We start from the raw sequence: 19,053 nt of genomic DNA, 5'->3' as shown, positions 1-19,053 counted from the left end.
CTTCTCTTCTCTCATCGGGTTCAAATGTATTTGAGGAACCATTCAACAAACTGTTTAAAAAAAATAACCACTTTATTTTTGATAAATTGAGCACATTAAAGTGTTCATCATTCCTTTTTATTGAAAACATTCAATATTTCCAAATTGCCTTTTGGAACTATGCATATGAACAGGGGTTTGATCATTGTAGAACAATAAAACATCACGACATCAATCAGAACAGAAAGGAACAGCTCTCAAACAGTGTAAAAACAGCGCCATTCCTAACTGATGTGCTGAGCTCTGAGGCATTCATTGATCGGTACTTGTCCTCCTACTTTTGCAAATTGCAGTTTTTGGGGCCATTCTTACGTTTCTCCATTTGCACTCACACTTCATGGCCAAATTCTGCTTTTCTGTACGTCAGGCCAGACTGTCCTTCCTCCAAGCTTCCCCAATGCCACTGTATTTACCGTAATGTTGAAGTAACGTCAGCCTGTAACAAGCTGTGAACAACCGACTTGTAATCCGTAGATTGAAGAATCCCCTCTGAACACGACTCTTCTGGCTTTATCACTGCAAACTTAAATTATGTTGTGCATTGACTGCTGAAAAAGATGAGTAGGCCATAATGAACTATAACCATAAAGAAACATTCCTTGACCACAGCACAGGAAACACTGCTTTTAGTATTACTAACAATGATCTGTGACTATTGTAACAACTTTTTGTTTGTTTTGAGTTTCAGCAGAAGCCCAGACTCTCATTATGTTTACAGCTGCTGCTCTGAGATCAGATTCCTCCTGTGCATGACATTCATTATCAGTGTTCCTTTGTAATGGTTGCCAGTGTCCTGCTTCGGCAAGTCAGCGCATGACATCGGCAGGACAGGACGACTCAAAATGAGTTGATGAAGCTGAGGTAGGCGTTCATGAAACCTGTGGGGTCCTCCAGCTGTGGGTAATGACTGATGTGCTCGTCCAGAATCGAGATGGTAGACCTGTGAACCAGCGTTCTGCAGATGTTAAAAAGAAAAAAAACAAAACAAACCTATGTGCATGTCATCAAGCTCTATAAATTAGTTAGCTGTGTGAAGTATGTATATTAATTCATTTTAGGAAAGAAACTTAAACATTACTGGTTAGGAATAAACCAAACTTTTCCAATACATTCTTCAGAAAGTTTCAGCTCAGGAGTTGTAAATGTATTTCCCCCCTGCCCCTTCCAATCGGACACAGCGTGGTCGGCTGATGTTACATCCTGGCCATCCACCAACGCAGGTCGTGCAGCTGAATTACAATGCACATGACAGTTTGTATCATACGCCATAAATGCTGCGTGTCCACTTACTGGTAACGATGAAGAAACTGATTGCTGGGGTTAACTGGATCTAGTGGTCCATAGATCAAATGCACTGAAACAAACAATACAAAAAAAGAAATGAATACTTCAAACCCCAGAGCTTTATCTTCGGCTTCAAGTGTCCTCGTCTACCGTCACTTTGTCCCCGCCCCACCAAAGATTAAGACCGTATTCAGGAGTGTATCGGCGTCTCAGACTGGCTGAGTCCTGTGATATATCTGATGGTCGTCCAATGGTGGGGGATTGGTCAGTGATGACAGAAAAAGACTAGGGGTGTGGTCAGGGGAGGAGCTGAGGAAGAAGGACTAGTTTTAAGAAACCGCTCTCTTACGTGTACTCTATCCATCTCTCTCTCTCTCCCTGTCTTCTTTTCTGTCCTTATCCATCTATCTATTAGGGAACATTCAGGTTGTAAATAGCAGAAATGCTGCATTTCTTTTATTTACAATGCCATTTGTACATTTACAGGTGTCCAAACATTTCAGACAGGGCCATTAGACCATATCATTGGCATTTATGGCTTTCAGCTGACACATTTATCTTAACTTAATCACATCTGAGCACAACTTGACTGAGGATTTTGCTCAAGGGCCCAACAGTGGTAACTTGGCAGTGGATTGAACTGGCAACCTTCTGATTATAAGTCAGATACGTTAACCCCCGAGCTACCACTGCCCCAAAATGCCCAAAGGCTGGTCACATTTGACAAAGATGATGAATTCTTCAGAATATTGAGCACTCAAAATATAAAAACTAAACAGTAGGGTGACTAACAGCTGTAAGATCTTCTCTCTAGTGTTTCCAAGCTTTGCTTCATAATGTCTTCTGATATTGAATTCCTTAATTACCCAACGGTCTCTTAAAACATTCGCTATGGCTCTAGATGAAACGTATTCTCCCTGTCACTATGACCTTTGTGTGTTTTGCCTGTAGCCATGGCTAAATGTCATTCAGTAAATTCATTTGCAGTTAAATGTGTGGGCCTGTGCTGCCACCATCAGGCAAAATGGAAAATTGCAACATGCTGGCCAGCGTGCGAGAGAGCTATCCGTAACCGATTCCGAGAGAGAAGCAACGGGACCTGCATTTGTCCTGCACGTTGGGCAGCCCTGGTACAGCCTCATTACCATATCTGTCCGATTATAATGTGTAATTAATTGGCTCCTTACCTTGAAATCAAACAAAGCCCAGGTGTGGATTTAATTACAGATCTCAGATTGCAACAACTGTTCATGTGAGCACTGTGCATATTCTTAATATGTGTCAAAGAAATGTATGTGTTTTACTACTTTTCTTTGGTCTATGTAATGTGTAACTAACTGGCTTGTATTATGGTAATAAATACATGCGTTACCTTGAGCTCACCTGAGGCTCAGTTAGCCTAGCACGACATAACGTAAATGTGGACTAGTGAGCAATTTTTATTCTTAGTGAGGAGCAGCTATGCATAAATGACAGATGGGTGTATGGAGCTTCTGGAGAGATTTTCAGTGGATTAAACACTTAATCCCACAGACTCAGAATACAGGTCACTGATTCTCTCCCCCCCCCCCCGGCCTATAATGGCAGCTGAGGAGAATGCTAGCAGGTGAGTACAGCAATAACTCCACGATCTCTGGGTTTGCCACGAAGAGTTCACTGTCTTGGTAATGAGCGGACTAGTCTGGCCATGAGGAATGTACTCACGTGGGGTCAACGTAGAGGTCAATGCTCCGACCCATCTGTCCCTGTGTGTCAATCTTTGGTTTATATACTGCAGGACGCTAGATAACAATAAGAGGAAAAAAAACAAACGGAACAGCACACACACCTCATTACTTCGTTATCTCTGCCATACAACGTTCAATTTAAGAGGCTCCCCATAAACCTTTAAAGAAAATGTTTATGATTTTGTGTAACATCTGCACTAGCACATTCAGCACAAACATGGCTGACACGACTTTTAAAAGGTACAGTGCCAGCAGGTTTTCTAGACAGCAGAAGGGTACACACACTGCAGCTGTGTGTGTGTGTGTGTGTGTGTACCCAAGCAGTGCAGCTATTACCTGTCCAAGACCAGGTTTCCGTCATTAAAGCGGACACTTGTCCACATGTCCCAGTGCTCTGCCTCGGTTGGCTGTGTGTACGGCCCGAACACCTCTCCAATCCTGACACACAAACACACTCTACTCCACTCACTTTACTGCACTTTTGTTTTACATCAGATGGTTTTCATTAAACACGGACAGCAACAGGCCACAGGTTCATGCGTGAAAGGCTGCACGGCGCTTTAACACTGACACTCACCCTCTGGAGAAGAGATGGAAGTTTATTAGACGCGTGAGCAGAGGGGAAATGAAGCCACAGTCTTTCAGGAGCTGCAGACACAGACAAAGTGAACAAAGAGTTTTTATATTTCAAAATTATACAACTTCATAGAATGGGCTGGAAAGCTACAAGCACTTACCTTTTGAAGGAATCGTGGGTAGTGTGTTTCTGGAAATATACCTTTCAACCAGAAAATATCAGTAGTTAGTAAGTAGTGCTTTATCTGTTATTGATAATGACAATTACAAGAGAACTGTTGCCTCTCCATTATAATTTAACAATGTATCTAAGATCAGTAGTTTTTACTAGCCCACCTGTGCCTGAGAAACACACTGCCTGGCCAAAAAAGGTCACCACCTGGATTTAACTAAGCAAATAGGTAAGAGCCTCCCATTGGATAATTACTTAATGGGTGATTGTTACAGCTGGCAACAAGTTAATTGACCCTAACTGATGCAGTGAATAGCTTCTCATTTGTTAAACAACCATGTCGAAAGACACATCCTGAAACTACTAAAATCGGGTTAAGAACCGTCCAACGCATTATTAAGAAGTGGAAGGACAGTGGGGAAACATCATCTTCGAGGAAGGACTGTGGTGGGGAAAAAATCTTGAATGATCGTGATCGGCGATCACTTCCAACATTTGGTGAAATCAAATTGTAGAAAAACAACAGTAAAATTCAGGGATATGTTTAATAGTGAAAGTAAGAGCATTTCCACACGCACAATGCAAAGGGATTGGGTCTAAACAGCTGTGTAGCCTTAAGAAAACCACTTGTCAGTGAAGCTAACCGGCAAAAACAGCTTCAATTTGCTACGGAGCATAAAGATTGGACTCTGGAGCAATGGAAGAAGGTCATGTGGTCTGATGAGTCCAGATCTACCCTGTTCCAGAGTGATGGACGCATCAGGGTAAGAGAGGCAGCTGAAGTGATGCACCCATCATGCCTAGTGCCTACCGTACAAGCCTGTGGGGGCAGTGCTATGATCTGGGGTTGCTGCAGTTGGTCAGGTCTTGGTTCAGCAATGTTATGTGCCCAAAGAATGAGGTCAGCTGACTACCTGAATATACTGAACGACCAGGTTATTCTATCAATGGATTTTTTCTTCCCTGATGGTACGGGCATATTCCAAGATGACAATGCCAGGATTCATTTGGCTCAAATTGTGAAAGAGTGGGTCAGGGTGCATGAGATATCATTTTCACACATGGATTGGCCACCACAGAGTCCAGACCTGAACCCCATTGAGAATCTTTGGGATGTGCTGGAGAAGACTTTGTGCAGTGGTCCAAATCTCCCATCATCAATACAAGATCTTGGGCAAAAATGCAACTCTGGACAGAAATAAATGTTGTGACATTGCAGAAGCTTGTGAAAACGATGCCACAGTGAATGTGTGCCATAATCAAAGCTAAAGGCGGTCCAACGAAATATTAGTGTGTGACCTTTTTGGCCAGGCAGTGTAGATTTCCTTTGACTAAATGAAAACATTAAATACATGTATGAACTGGGTGAAACTCTTCATCTGCACTGGCAGATCCTGGAACAGGGAGGTTCAGGACCTAATGTCTAGTTTTTATATCAACTCCAGTGGTCCACTGATAATTAATCTCTGCAGTGCTGCCCTCCCCAGGCCAGGTGACGGTGGGGGTGTGGGTGCAGCAGTGCCTTCTCAGTTTCTTCATGTTGCCACACCCTTTTTAAAAAAACAGTTTTCAGGGTTTTGGATGTATTTCCTTGCAGTGTTTTACAGGAGTGCAGAAAGTTGCAGACAAGGGTTCAGTTGCTCCGGCAGACCGAGCAGCTCAGGCAAAGAACCAAGCTGGACAGAAACGCACCTCCATTGGAAAGGCAGAGGCTGTTGATGGCCAGGTGTCCGCTCCGGTTCTGCTCACTCCTGTGTGGTGAACAGTCCATGCGAGAGCCATGAGGACCATATAGACAAACACAACAGTCACCTTCAGCGTGATCTGCATGCTACAGACCCTTTGGGGTGGATTTTTGAAGCTCCCCATTAGCTAGGCATTTTGGGAGTGCCTGTAACAATAGCATAGCCTTCACTACACTTGGACAACTCATTTTACAGATCAGCACACCAATGTTACCTCACAGTTTTTGGCATTTCAATTCTCTCCATCCACTAGGAAGCTGTGCCGACACGTTCCTTTAAAAATGAACACTTGAAACACTGGAATCTTAGACTGAAACATCTTCCATCACTAGTAGCCCAGTGTGTAGGCCTTCGGACTCTCAACCAGAAGGTTGTGAGTTTAAGCCACAGCTCTGCCATACAGCCATTGTTGGGTCCTTGACCAAGGCCCTTAACCCTCTCAGCTCCAGCGGTGCAGTACGATAGCAGCCCCTGCTCTCTGACCACAGTAATTCAAGCACAAGTTGATTTGACCATGTCTTTCATTTTTGAGCAAACCCACCCACTTGGGTGTAGCTTTCAAAGCTCGTATGTCATCCTACCTGTAGAGAAGCTCCAGGGCCACCGTGTCACCATAGTCGTGTGAGAGAAGGTTGACCTTCTGCTCCGCCAAGTCCAGATGAGAGAGCAGGGCCTCCACTATACTGGCCTGCTCAAATATGGAGTACGCATGAGGCCTCTGAAACACAGAGCCAACACAGCACCAATACAGTCAACACAAAGCTAACACAGAGTAAACACAGCATCAACAGAGTCAACACAACACCAACACAGTGTCAACACAGTCACACACAGTCAATACAGCGCCAACACAGTCAACACAAAGCTAACACAGAGTAAATACAGCATCAACAGAGTCAACAAAATGCCAACACAGTGTCAACACAGTCACACAGTCAATACAGCGCCAACACAGTACTAACACAGTCACAACGCAGCAGCAACACAGTCAACACAGCCCCAACACTACATTACTACATTACAACACAGTCAACACAGAGTCAGTGCAGTCAACACAGCGCCAACACAGCGCACACAAAGTCAACACAGCACGAACACACTCAATACAGTCAACAGAGTGCCCACACAGTGCCAACACATCACTAACACAGTCAACACAGTACCAACGCAGTCAACACAGCGTGAACACAATCAAATGCTACTTTTGATTACAGGTAAAACAAGCCTGGCTCAACTAAATAAAAATATCAGCGCGATACAAAATATTAAAAAGAAAGTGACTTCTTTGAAGACATGTAAATAGTAAACCGCAATTTTGTTTGCCTCTTTATTAATAATGTTGAACATGAGGCTATTTAGCTCACAGGTTTGTCTGAAAAGCCAAAGCCCAGGAAGTCAGGAGCGATCACTCTGTGAAACCGCTGCTTCAGAGGTTCCCAGATCTACAGAGCGACAAGAGAAGTTTTTCCTTTAGTACAGACCTACTTCAAACGGCCATAAACAAACAAATAAACCAGCTACTGGCTATGGAAACACATCGCATGTTTCTACTCTGAACTGTGATCTACTCATGCATTCTGTTTCATGGAGGCATGAATATTATTTGGGTTTTGCATTGTTCCTGTCTGCACATTGATTAAACTGTTACATCTTGGTGTAATCACAGCGGACTGGACAGGGACAGTTACGACAGACTTTCTGTAGCCTTTCAAAAGACTGAAAATATTGGCCGTTCTCCATGACAGTAATCAGCGAGATGGCCAGCTCACCTTGTGCCAGTCATAGCTTGATGTGGGGAATCCATGCAGCAGCACAACTGTGTCAGAGCTCCCCACAGGCCCCACTGCCTCTGGCATGGACCACAAAGGATTTTTTAAAAATAGCTGTTTGGTGAAATTTTCCACCCCTATTAAATGATGCATCTCTTTTCTTGGGGTGTGTACTTTTATTAACCAAAATTTCTGGGAAACTGCCTTTAATCCAACAGTAAAGACAACCGTTTCATTGCATTTTTGAGCATACTGAGGATGCCAATAATTGTGCATGTCACTGGACCGAAGAAAATTAAAAGATTAGCAGCGCAAAAATAATTTCCTGCTAAAGAAAGATATCTGCAATTTCTATTAGACAATACTTAGATTACTATGTCATGAAATAAGGAAAGTGCTCGTTTGTGTGCAATATTACACCCACGATTTAGAAGACATTTTTGTTAAAACATGTCTAGTGTATAATGATTCCATTAGAGAGGCTGCGCGCCGTATCTCACCTTTGTAAAAGATGCTGTTTCCACGGAAGCTGAACGAGCGGCCTGTGGCGCGCCAGGTGTGCAGGGCGCGAGACAGCTGCGGCTGCGGCACGTGCAGGTAAACCGCTACCAAGGGGACGCACAGCAGCGCCACGTGCAACCACCATTCTCTCGTCATAGCGCGAGCACGTGCGCGTTCCTGCCCTGCGTTCTGACGCGACACGAAAGATCACGTGGCGAGCGGATCACATGCGCGCAGGGCCGCTGCTTACCTGCGAGCGGAATGCGCTACAATTACAAAGACGCGAGCGGAGTGAGCACGTGCCGGACGGCCAGTTTTAGGGTCGTCATTAAACAGACCCATGGAGCAGATCTGCGCATGCTGTCATGCTGCCACGTTTGTTGCCCTCGCTGCGCGTAACCGGCGTGTTGAGGACGCAGTGGGGAACCTGCGCAGCCACTTTGCGCGTCTAGGCTTCTGTGGCGCTAACGCAGCTGCGCGCGCAGTTCTTCCCTTACTTTGACCTGCCAAAGGTCTCGCGCTCGGAATGAAGCCCAGGGCAGTGGAGGACGCCTGGCGGCGCGGGCGGCGAAGTGCACCCAAGGCAGCCCGAGGCTGTAAACCTTCATTTACGGCTCCCCGCTGGTGGAGACTATAACAAACACGCTAAAACATTCCTTTTAACTTGCGTGTTAAGATGCGCTTTTAAACATTCAGTGCTATTTCCAGAGTTTGTGTGAAATTGCGTACTGTGTGTTCATTATAATGTACAGAAGGACTCAGTGGTATGAAGCAGCCTGCTGTTCCGCTCTGTGAAGGACTTGTATCAGCTGGGTAACTGTACCCGTCCTCTCCAGCTCAGTCATACTAAAATAAAATAAATTAAAATAAAATACACGATTTCAGACCCGAACCACACGCATTCACCACAATTGCTTACTACACTTCCACACTTTTAAGTGCACAAAAGAATTTATAAGAAGCTACTTTAGGATAAGATGGTAAGACATGGTTTATTGTTTAATTTTCAAAAGAAAATACGTTATGAATATTGCGAAAACGTAGCCCTCTAAAACAATACAAAACTATTTTATTATAATCTTATTGATTCCTCTGGTAAAAGGCCATGTAATAGACTGTATAATGTGGACTACAACAGTATTGTTCACCGTGTCAGTTAATTATTGATTTATTTTGTTTTCTTATTTAGCAATAATGTACCGTTACATAATGTCCTCAGAGATGGAAGTATAACAATAATAATGGATTGGCAGTCAGTGACTGCGTCCACTACCTGGAGTCAGAAGTTTTAAATGAAAGTAATAAGGATGTTATCGCCATTAACCACAAGGTGGCAGCAGAACAAGAAACAAAACGTATCCCGCGGAATACTGCGGGCGTCTGAAGCAAATGATCTGTGCAGGAATACGTTTTATGGCGTTGTATACTTTCTGAAAAAAACAAACAAACGAATATTTCTCGCTTGTAAGTGTCTAACACAATATTAGAAAAATATATGAACATATTAATAATACATGAGCCCACTGCCTAAAAGTTTTGCAAGACACCCCGGCCTCATGGCTTTCAGGAAAAGGTCTGCGCAGTACTTGGCATATGACAAGAACCAAAAGTTTATTATCAAAAATTATACGCATAAAATTAAATATAATAAAAGTAAATTAAACAAAAGCACAACTTCAAAAGGTTGTTGGAGACAAAGGACTTTCTTCACAATAGGAGTAAGAGGGCCTTTAAACTTTGGTAGAAGCCAACACCTGTACTTACCTCACCCTGTGGGACAGAAAGCACACGGAACAGAGCTAAGCAGCACGTGGCCTGTTTGATAACATCACAGTGGGGTTAAAGTTCAACGGTGTCCGTGTAAGGTCACAGCCCAGAGTTCTTGAACAGTTGACAGGTACTCTTTCTGAACAGAATCCCCATACGTCTCTGTGCGAAGAGCTGAGAAGATAAAGGATCAAATGACTCCTGGGTTTTCACAAACCCATTTCTCATTCACCTGTTTAATCACTGTTAGTAGTGATGGGACCGGATTGCTATTAATGCAGAATTTGAATCGTGTCAGTTTTAGCGATAACCAGGCTAATTTAAATCCCAAGAAGAGCCTTCAGGAGAACAGGTTGCCAGTTAATTTCCTGAATTTGTGTTGGGAATCCTGTGAGACTCGTGCTGTGAGGGTCATCTTACTGACCATCTAAGACTGGAGTACAGGAGTCCATGTGTAGGTGTGGATGCAGTAGGCTGCAGGAATAACACTGCAGAGTCAGAATATACATCAGCTAAATCCGAAGGGCTTCCCGCATGGTTTTCCTTCCAAACTTTAGGAATTGCCAAGCTCCATTTTGGGATTTCCAGGAAGGATTTTTAGTATCTTATTTAATGGAAAAACACTAAACAAACTAAATGCATTAAGAATCTGCAGTCATTTTATGCTTACTACGGGACAAAGAGGATGGCTTTCCTAAATTGAGTTCATAGGACCATGATCACTTGTGAACATCAGGGAAAAAACATGGCCCTTAGATTAGGCTAAATATTCATTTTTTATTCTTAAAAACCATACACATTACTCGACAACTTTCAAATGTAAATTGAAATCACAATAACCATTTACATTGCTCAAGATAAACAGACATGAAGTATTTTTATTTCCAAATGTTAAGATAAAAAAATAATAAATCCATAAAACAGATGGAAAAACATTCATCCCTGTTACAGGAAGATGCTTCAGAACAAACACATGGATTGCTTTCCTTCCACATCTTCCCTAAATAGCAAACTAGACAGCTCTTCTCATTTAATAAATCCAAAGGGGAAAAAAAGTGGATGCACTGATGGAACAACGCTTCCCTTTCTTCTCTGTCTTCACCTTTTCCCTTGCAGACCTGAATGGTCTAAACCAGAACTCTGCTGTGAGTTGAAGAGCGGGGCACTGGGGAGAGGGAGCTAATCTAAACAGAAAAGCAGTGAGTGTTAGTATTTGACCACAGGTGTCTCCTTAAACCCTGTGTCACACGATCAGCCACCCTGAGTTATAGATTTGTAGCGGGACCAATCACAACCCTTGCTGGAAAAGCTCCCCACCCCAACTACAGTTTGTGTAAAATCTCCCCAAATCTGGTTCACCAGGTCAAAAGATGTCCTGTATGTTCCATAAAAATACAAAGTTAAGCCTTATTTATATGGTCTGTATCAAAATTTCCAAAGGGAGTTGAAATAAAGTACCCTGTGCTTTAAAAATCTTTTCCATTTTCTTTTAGTGTTTTTGTGTGTGTGTGTGTGTGTGTGTGTGTGTGTGTGTGTGTGTGTGTGTTTCCAGTATTTCAGGTGTCAAATATATTCTACAATCAAATCAATTGCAGCAATTCTTTTTCATGACTGGAACATTTATGGAATACAATTAGGAAAAAATACAAAGTTTTTGTGTGTTGCTGTTTTCAATTCCTGTAATGTCAACAAACCAGAAATCTTAAGGGGAAATATGAAGTTTCCAAAAAAGAAAACCCACAAAATTAAACGCAATTTGTATATCCTTTTTCTGCCTGAAAGAAAAGTTGAATTGAAAGAAAAAAAAAATCTTAGATTCAGGTTTTATAGATTGCATCCTTTTCAATTAATTTGTTCTGTGTTCATGAACATCAGTATTGTACACTGGTGGAGACTGAAATGTCTGCAGCAGACCTGTGTCATATCTTACTACAGAAGTATAAAGTTTGACTTGTGTCTGACTTGGGTTCAAAATCATTTCAAATCAAGATGAAACTTCTTCAATACAACCATTTTGATGACTTTCTTTAACAACCAAGAATGATGGAACTGTGAATTGGAAATGCAATGCATTTCCCACAAACATGAAAAATTAGCTTTGAAACTCTTAAAGTAATGCAGTAGTAAATATCTAAGGAAATGTACTGACAAAGGTCCTTACCTGTATCCCTGTCTTCACCTGTCTAACTTCAGTAATGGACCTCAACACCTGTTCGTTGATATACAAGCCTTAGTGTTATCTAATTGGCTAGAAGGTTCTATTTATCCACAAATATATAACAAATAAAACTTGCAGGCAAAAATAGTTCAGTTTCCATAGAAACACCTTTTTCCTGAAAATACAGCAGTATCTGAAATATTACTCTTATTTGATTTCATTTGTCCCCGTTTTTTCTGCATCAGGAATCTCCTTCACCAACAGAAGAAAAAAAGTATCTACAAACTTTGTAAACAGACCTGCTTTCAAAAAAACATAAATAATTCAAAATATTAACAGCCAAATAGAGCAAAAATTAAAGTATTTGAATGAGGAAGGGCCAAAGAATGAAATATACACCACCATTCAGAAAAAGAGAAGCCAAGAGGTTTGTCAGTTTCTTACAATTGATCTGCAAGCCATGGAGAGGACTGCCTCCTGTATTAGAATATTAATAATTAAATAACAACATAACAATAATAAAAAATACAGGTCACTTTCAATCTAAATTTGTAACCCCTCCACTCACAGAGGGGAGAGAAAAAGATTTCTATAAGTAGAAGTAGAAACAGAGAACCTGCCCCCCCCCCTCCAAGGGGATTCAAACAAGGGAGAAACTAGAGTCATGTCACAACAAAACTCTACATTTTGATGAATGCCTGCTCTTGTATCAGTCAAGCACAAGCTAAGCTCCCAGATTATGCTCCGCTCCACTGCACGTCCACGGGTCCACTGAGCTACAAGAGCCTCTGAAGAGGTGAGGGGTGGCAAAGGGCAGTGTGTGGAAGGGCGGAGCCGATCAGAGAGACGTCTCCAGACTGTGCATGGGGCTGACAGGGGCTAAGGGTGTGGCTGGTATGCTGGCATCTATGAAGAGGTGAATGCCACTGTCTACAGCATTATTGTTCTGATTGGATGAGGGAGAAGGAGGAGGAGGGGGCGTGGGCGTAGCGTTTCTCTTTGTTGGGCCTTCGTCCTCTGCGTCTGTGTCATCGATGAGGGGGATATGGGGCTCTGAGTCCTCTATCCGGAACTCCGGATGGGTCATGAAGTTGTGGATTGAGGTGCGTGACTCAGGCTTCTCCAGCCCCTCGTAGGGGGACAGGGAATTACGGAATGCATTCACCACTCGGATCTGTGGGAAAACAGAAGCATGGTCAGCTAAGAAGCTCCAAGTGGATATGCGGCAAAATGCACAGGCAGGCATGAAAGGTCACACTGTCCATTTTATACAGAGGTCAAACCATAGCCAAAGAAACTGGCTGTGATTAAGGTGAAGTGAGTTTGAGGGTGTGAGCTATGGGAAGACATACACTAGGAGCGGTGAGTAAAAACCTGATTCCCATATTACCGCAAGCTCCTTCTACCCTTCTGAGAGAAACCGTCTCTTTCGTTCCACTCTCTGACAAGGGAAAGTTTTATTGAAATAAAAAATATAAAAAAAAAAAAGAAAAAAAAAAAGAAAAATCATAAAAAAAAAACAACCATGAAAGACTTTTACCATCCTCTTAGTAACACCATAAGAAACTCTCAAAAAAACGTGTCCAGTTAATCAAAATGCATACAAGAGCAAGAGAAAAAGAAAACTAGAAAATACAGAGACAGAGATAGACAGCATGAGTGAGAGAGAGAGAGAGAGAGAGAGAGACAGAGAGACAGAGAGAGAGAGAGAGAGAGAGAGAGAGAGAGAGACAGAGAGAGAGAGAGAGAGAGAGAGAGAGAGAGAGAGAGAGAGAGAGAGAGAGAGAGAGAGAGAGAGAGAGAGAGAGAGAGGTATGTAACAGACCGAGAGGACACGACTCAGCACATGAGGTTAACTGGTTTGAACATGCTTTGGTGAGGGGGACTGGGGGTCGTCAGTCGCCAGTTATGGCTCTGATACGAAAACTCTGAGCAGCCAAGCAGGTCGAAGCTGTACAGCACGAGTAATTCCACAAACAGACAAAACACTGGACCCATGCAGAGCGGAGCTACCTTTTCTTTTTCCACCAGAAGTAAACCTTTGAGTATAGCCCATGACACATTTCACAGAATCTAAAGAGGAACGTGTTGGAGTCAGTGTTACAGGTTTCATTTTTTGGCACCAGTTTGTAGACAAAAAGAACCCTTTGGCTACAGCAAGACACCATCCACTAGATTGTCTGATGAAATAAAATGGAGGTTAGATCACATGTCCAGGATATATCAGGAGACCACGATCAATGGTACCTAGGAATAGACATTTGTCATTGAAGAGCCATTGTCATTGAAGTTTGTTGAAAATAGACAAACAACAGTCATATAATGAAGAGCAAAGAATTTCTAACCAGGATGGACCTATAGAAAAAGCTGTGAAAATATGATTATGATTTAGGCATGGTACTTTCTAGAGTGTTTCCCTTGCATGGAAATGTTAAAAAAAAAAGAAGAAAAAAAAAAAAAAAAAGACAACGAGCAGAGATAATCAAATCATTCATTTGAACACAGTTACAGCCGTCACAGGATCCGTGGTTCTGTGGTGCAGCATGGGGGAGAGGAACATGCAGGAGTGTGTAGAGGAAACAAGACTCCGCACATGTGCTGGGACTAATACCATTACCCTCAAAACACCTCGCAAACTGAACAAATGGACATGCCCACGACTCCGTGAAATTAAGTCACGCCGCAAGTAGCAAAAATAACAGAATAAAAAAAGCGCTAGAGGACCTGAGACACAGAGAGAGAGCGAGAGCGCTAGAGGACCTGAGGGAGAGAGAGAGAGAGAGAGAGAGAAGGTATGGAAAGAAGCAGCACGTGTTACATTCGGTACAGCAGTGTCTGACAGAGTGCTGGGCCTTCAGCTGTGTCTCAGAGTAGAATTAAGGGCTGACGGATGTTTCAGGAGGCAGCAGGAAAAGCCTGTGGAAGCCTGGAATATGCACAGCAGGTTGGCAGAGCAAGTCAGTTCCACTGCCTGAGAAAACTTTTTTTAAAAAACAAACAAACAAAAACAAAACACAAAGAAGATTGTCTTTAGTAAGGCTAATTTCTGATTTTAGCAGTCATGTGACTGATCTGGCTTTCAGTGTGACCATGGGCATATACTCAAAACATTTACACACAGAGGACTAGAGCAGTCACAGAGCCCAGTGAGCACGCCACGCGAGGAAGACGCCAGGCCACAGCAGCAGCTGCAGACACAGACACAATGTGGACCTGTTAGAACGCCTACACACTTTATCTGTGGATCCCAGCCAAAGCCATCAAACGGTACAAGGACACAGAGACCTCAGCCTCACTGGCCTCAGAACAATGCACACAGATATCTCCATATAAAAACAACACTCATATTAAGAAGCAATGTGGTGGGTATTTTTTTGACTCACTCTTTATTCAGTTTCTTTTCTTCTTTCTTTATATATATATATATTTTTAGAGAGGAACATTAGGAGAAGAATGTAGAACATTAGGCGAGTGAAGGAGGAAATGTTAATTGTCATGCACTAAGAAACACGCACTCACACCCCACAGTGGCAGAAGCTGGGCTGGAGGCAGTGGCAGTAGAAAAGGCTACATGTGTAGGGCTAGAAACATTGGTTACATCGTGCTGTTGGCTGCCGCTGGAGGGGTGACGCCTGAGAGCCCCCTGCAAGGAAGTGCTGCTCTGGAACGCACTCACTACATCCATCTGCAAAGAATTAGAGAGCATGACAGGAGGGCCCAAAGAACGCACACAGGAGAGAGGAGCAGAGAGGGAGAGAGGGAGAAAGAGAGAGAGTGAGAGAAGCGGGAGGGAAGACAGAAAAAGGGGGGCACCCATATAAAGAGAGGAAAGGGACAGTAGCAGCTGAGATAAACAAAGGCACTGTATGGAAGATAGTTGATGCCAGCCATTGCCTGCTTCCATTATCAACCAGCTCATTCCACAGACCAATTGTATTGCAAATCCTCCTCTCAAGTATTAAAAAGCTAATTTTCATTTTCACTGGAAATCTGCCTTAAAATAATTAACGGCACAAGAAGACACTGGCTAAATTCAACTATAACGAGCAACAGTGCTTTTGCACAAAGCAAGTTAAAGGACAGCAAAGTGCCAAGAGTAGAGGGACATAATCTGGGGCTCCTGGGCTCTACCGTAGTGGCGGTGAGGGAGAGGAAGGGGCCTGCTGAGGTTACCTGAGTCTGTATCCGGTTGAGGCCTCGGAACCAGAGGATCTGCCCCCTGCGCAGCTCACGCTCAGCGTGGTCGATCTCATCCAGGTCTTCCATGTCCTCCAGCTCCTCATCTGGGATCTCCTCCTTTTGAGTTCCATGACCTGCCGTCTTAAGGAACTTTAGGTGACTGGTAGGGATGCTGGAAATGACCTGCACACAAACAAAAACACAAAATACTGCCATTTTTACTTATTTTTTTACTCACCTTGGGCTCACATATATACATATATATGTAAAATACTTTAAATAAAAAAACAAAAAACAAACAAAAAAACCCCCACAACCCCCCCCCCCACCAATTTTTTTTTTTAACTGTATTCATGGTTGTCTTCTCAAATGTACAGTTTGGCCACAAGAGAGCAGTGTTACACCATAGCATAATTACAAGCAGCCCACGTACACACAAGAAAACAAACCCCAAACCATTTTGCTGTGGTCTTGAATCCCAGACAGTTCTGCCCAAGAAAAGCATTCATATTTACATGGCCATTTCTCATATGAAAATCCAGTACTCTGGTACTCCTTCAGAAATGTTCTGCATTTGGTGCATATCAGTAAGATGGAAAACTAACTACACTCACAATTTTCTTTTGCGGGGGGGGGGTAGGAAAGCTTTTTGCATTTTGTAGGACAACTGCAAGCGTACCTGTCCCCAGAGCAGACAGCCAAATCCCAAGAAGACACACCACAGCCACTGGTCAATGGTAAGGCCCACACAGCTGAAAGGCTTTCCTCCAAACTGTACAATTACAATCTGACAAGAGATGGATCACATTTGCATCACATTTCTACACATTTGCTTTTCCAAGTAAAGCTTTTTATTCCAAAAACACCATTCTTGAAAGGATAGATCTGTCCTTCTCTTCTTTTTTACCTCCAACTTGATTCAGTACTCACCTGGATGACAAAAGTGCCAAAGACGATAGTGCAGAAGATCATATTGTTGAAGATGCCATCGAACACGTTCCTCTCGCCGTGGATCTTACGGGCATTGATTTCGTTGAATAGCTGCATCAAGACGAAGGTGTTGAAGACGATAGTGTAGTGCTCAGAGGGGGGCGCATGGAGAGGGGCATTACGACCACTGTCTATATCGAACATCTTCTCACCTATGACAGATAAAAAGCCTTCACCTGGAGCACAGAACCTTCTTTTAGGTGTGGCATCCTAGCCAGTCTGCCGCACTCAAGAGTGATGTGGGATTATGGTGAGGACTCGAACGCAAATCTAATTACAGTACTATACAGTAAATACTAGGGTTGACCGCAGAGACATTTTAAAGGCTTTGAACGCTCACTGATGTGTCCAAGAGAGTATCTGAATGCTAGTCATCAAAAACACAGTTCAAAACAAAATCATCAACACATCATAAATAACCACGATGTTACCGTAAGCATGTGTGTTCAAAATAAGTTATATCCAGTAAGTCACAATGATGAATTGATATTGTATACAGGTGATAGCACAAAATAACCAAAATATGCCAATAGATATTTGAAAAAGAGCAACTACTGGATAGGGATCACTAATCTTACATATAACAATATCTACCGTATAGTATACTGATATTATAAGTATATATACATGTTTAGACATGCTCATCATCCTATAATGTAAACTGCTCCCACACACTTGATTTCTGCTGTGCTACATCAGCCTGTGCTCAAGGCCCCTGCTCTCAGGTGACTTCTGCAAACAATTTTCAGCTATTCAGTTGTTTTCCCATCTTCAAAATATAGTTGGATATCAAAAAACAAATAAATATTGCAAACCGCCTAGGCCAGGCCTGTGAAAAACACTTTTAACCTACATTTTGCAATTAAATTGTTTTTAACTAGCTTGAAATGGGAAGATGGTAAGATTTCTTTTCCACTAATACCTACATGGACAGCTGTTCAGAGGTCATTCTTTATCCATCCATCTCAAAGACATCTTAAAATGTTAACCATCATGCACTCCATTGGTCATAGCCTTTTTAAAATAAATATTGTAAACAAGTCAGACACAAACTCCACAAACACAACCTTCCCCTCCTGTGTATGGGTTGTTATAACTTGTTAAAAGCCAGTTTAATGGCGTACTCCATGAATCAAATGTAGTTTCATTAGGTAAAAATACATAAAGTTTGAATTTTGATGAAATGGAGATACTCAAGTATATATACTTAATATATACTTTGATGAAATGGAGAAACTTAATTATTACATTAAGTGCACTTATGAATAAACTTGATTACACTTAAATTTGACCATTTCTGTTACCCAGTCCAATCAGAATCGACATCATCCTTCCTAGACCACCTCCTTTTCCATCCTAAGCCACATCATCCTTCCCAAACCACCTCATTCGTCTGTCTGTCATATTACAGCACAATCTGATAAACCCACTGCAATGTGCTTCATCACTTACAACCCACAGTTAGCTATCGAGTCATTTTAAAATGTCTAGGATGGCAAAAGATGTTTAGAAAAAATAAATTAAAAAAAATCAGCAAGTTCAATTATGTATTTGTCATGTAAGATTTCTACACAAATAAATGTGAACTATAAAACTAAAGTTCGCTGCTATAGCTGAATTATAAAACCGAAGCTTGCTTGCTAATGAAAACTAATACTAGCAATCTATGTAGCAACATAAGTTAACAAGCTATGACACTTGTGATGTCTTCTATAAGTAAATGACAAAGCATTTCTGCAAGTTGCTCTAGATAAGAGCGTCATCACCAACATGCTGCCCCCTGAAGTTTAAGAGCTGTCAGCACTCAGGTCGTTGGCTCTTACCGGCAAACAGCAAAGTGAAGATGATGGTGAGCTGGTAGACTCCATGACCCAAGATGTTCTTCATCATGGTCCTGGAGATAAGGGGCTTGTTGCGACCGTAGGGCTTCCTCAGCAGCAGAGACTCTGTCGGCGGCTCAGTGGCCAGGGCAAGTGAGGCAAAGGTGTCCATGATCAGATTAACCCACAACATCTGCACTGCTTTCAGAGGAGAGTCCTGACAGCATGAGAGGAGGGAGAGACGAAAAAAAAAAAAAAAAAGTTTATTTATTGGTCATTGTATGATTTACATCAGGAAGTAATTTAAGAGAGTTAAACCAGTTAAG

General features: G+C 42.4%; 2 protein-coding genes across 10 annotated transcripts in view; both read right to left on the bottom strand.

The window, feature by feature from the left end:
* Positions 1–53: 53 nt before the first annotated feature.
* mest (mesoderm specific transcript) lies at positions 54–8,390 on the bottom strand. 2 transcript variants are annotated; one of them, XM_027029087.3, is made up of 11 exons: positions 7,813–8,390; positions 7,313–7,392; positions 6,908–6,985; positions 6,125–6,261; positions 5,491–5,549; positions 3,788–3,828; positions 3,628–3,698; positions 3,387–3,488; positions 3,028–3,104; positions 1,330–1,393; positions 54–979 (listed from the first exon to the last, which is right to left on the bottom strand). In XM_027029087.3, the coding sequence occupies exons 1-11, from the start codon at positions 7,967–7,969 to the stop codon at positions 877–879; spliced, it is 969 nt and encodes a 322-aa protein (XP_026884888.1). In that variant the 5' UTR covers positions 7,970–8,390; the 3' UTR covers positions 54–876. The 2 variants fall into 2 exon arrangements, with proteins under 2 accessions (XP_026884888.1, XP_026884887.1); XM_027029086.3 differs by having other exon boundaries at positions 54–994; positions 7,813–8,326.
* A 1,947-nt stretch (positions 8,391–10,337) lies between these two features.
* Positions 10,338–19,053, bottom strand: part of atp2b1a (ATPase plasma membrane Ca2+ transporting 1a) — a 35,666-nt gene continuing 26,950 nt past the window's right edge. For 4 of the 8 annotated variants that reach the window (XM_081722461.1, XM_027029089.3, XM_081722462.1 and 1 more), the window contains 6 exons: positions 18,731–18,944; positions 16,848–17,059; positions 16,597–16,704; positions 15,912–16,100; positions 15,337–15,423; positions 10,338–12,912 (listed from right to left, as the gene is read on the bottom strand). In XM_081722461.1, coding sequence (XP_081578587.1) covers positions 12,577–12,912; positions 15,337–15,423; positions 15,912–16,100; positions 16,597–16,704; positions 16,848–17,059; positions 18,731–18,944 — 1,146 coding nt within the window. In that variant the 3' untranslated portion in view covers positions 10,338–12,576. Of the gene's footprint in view, positions 12,913–15,257; positions 15,424–15,911; positions 16,101–16,596; positions 16,705–16,847; positions 17,060–18,730; positions 18,945–19,053 lie in introns of all 8 variants that reach the window. The other 4 variants (XM_081722464.1, XM_027029091.3, XR_014125753.1 and 1 more) reach the window with 3 other exon arrangements.

This window comes from Electrophorus electricus, chromosome 11 (assembly GCF_041902795.1).
Source record: "Electrophorus electricus isolate QZ-2024a chromosome 11, ASM4190279v1, whole genome shotgun sequence".
Taxonomy (NCBI): Eukaryota; Metazoa; Chordata; class Actinopteri; order Gymnotiformes; family Gymnotidae; genus Electrophorus; species Electrophorus electricus.
Note: the sequence above shows the minus strand (reverse complement) of the source record. Positions and strands in the feature narration are given on the sequence as shown.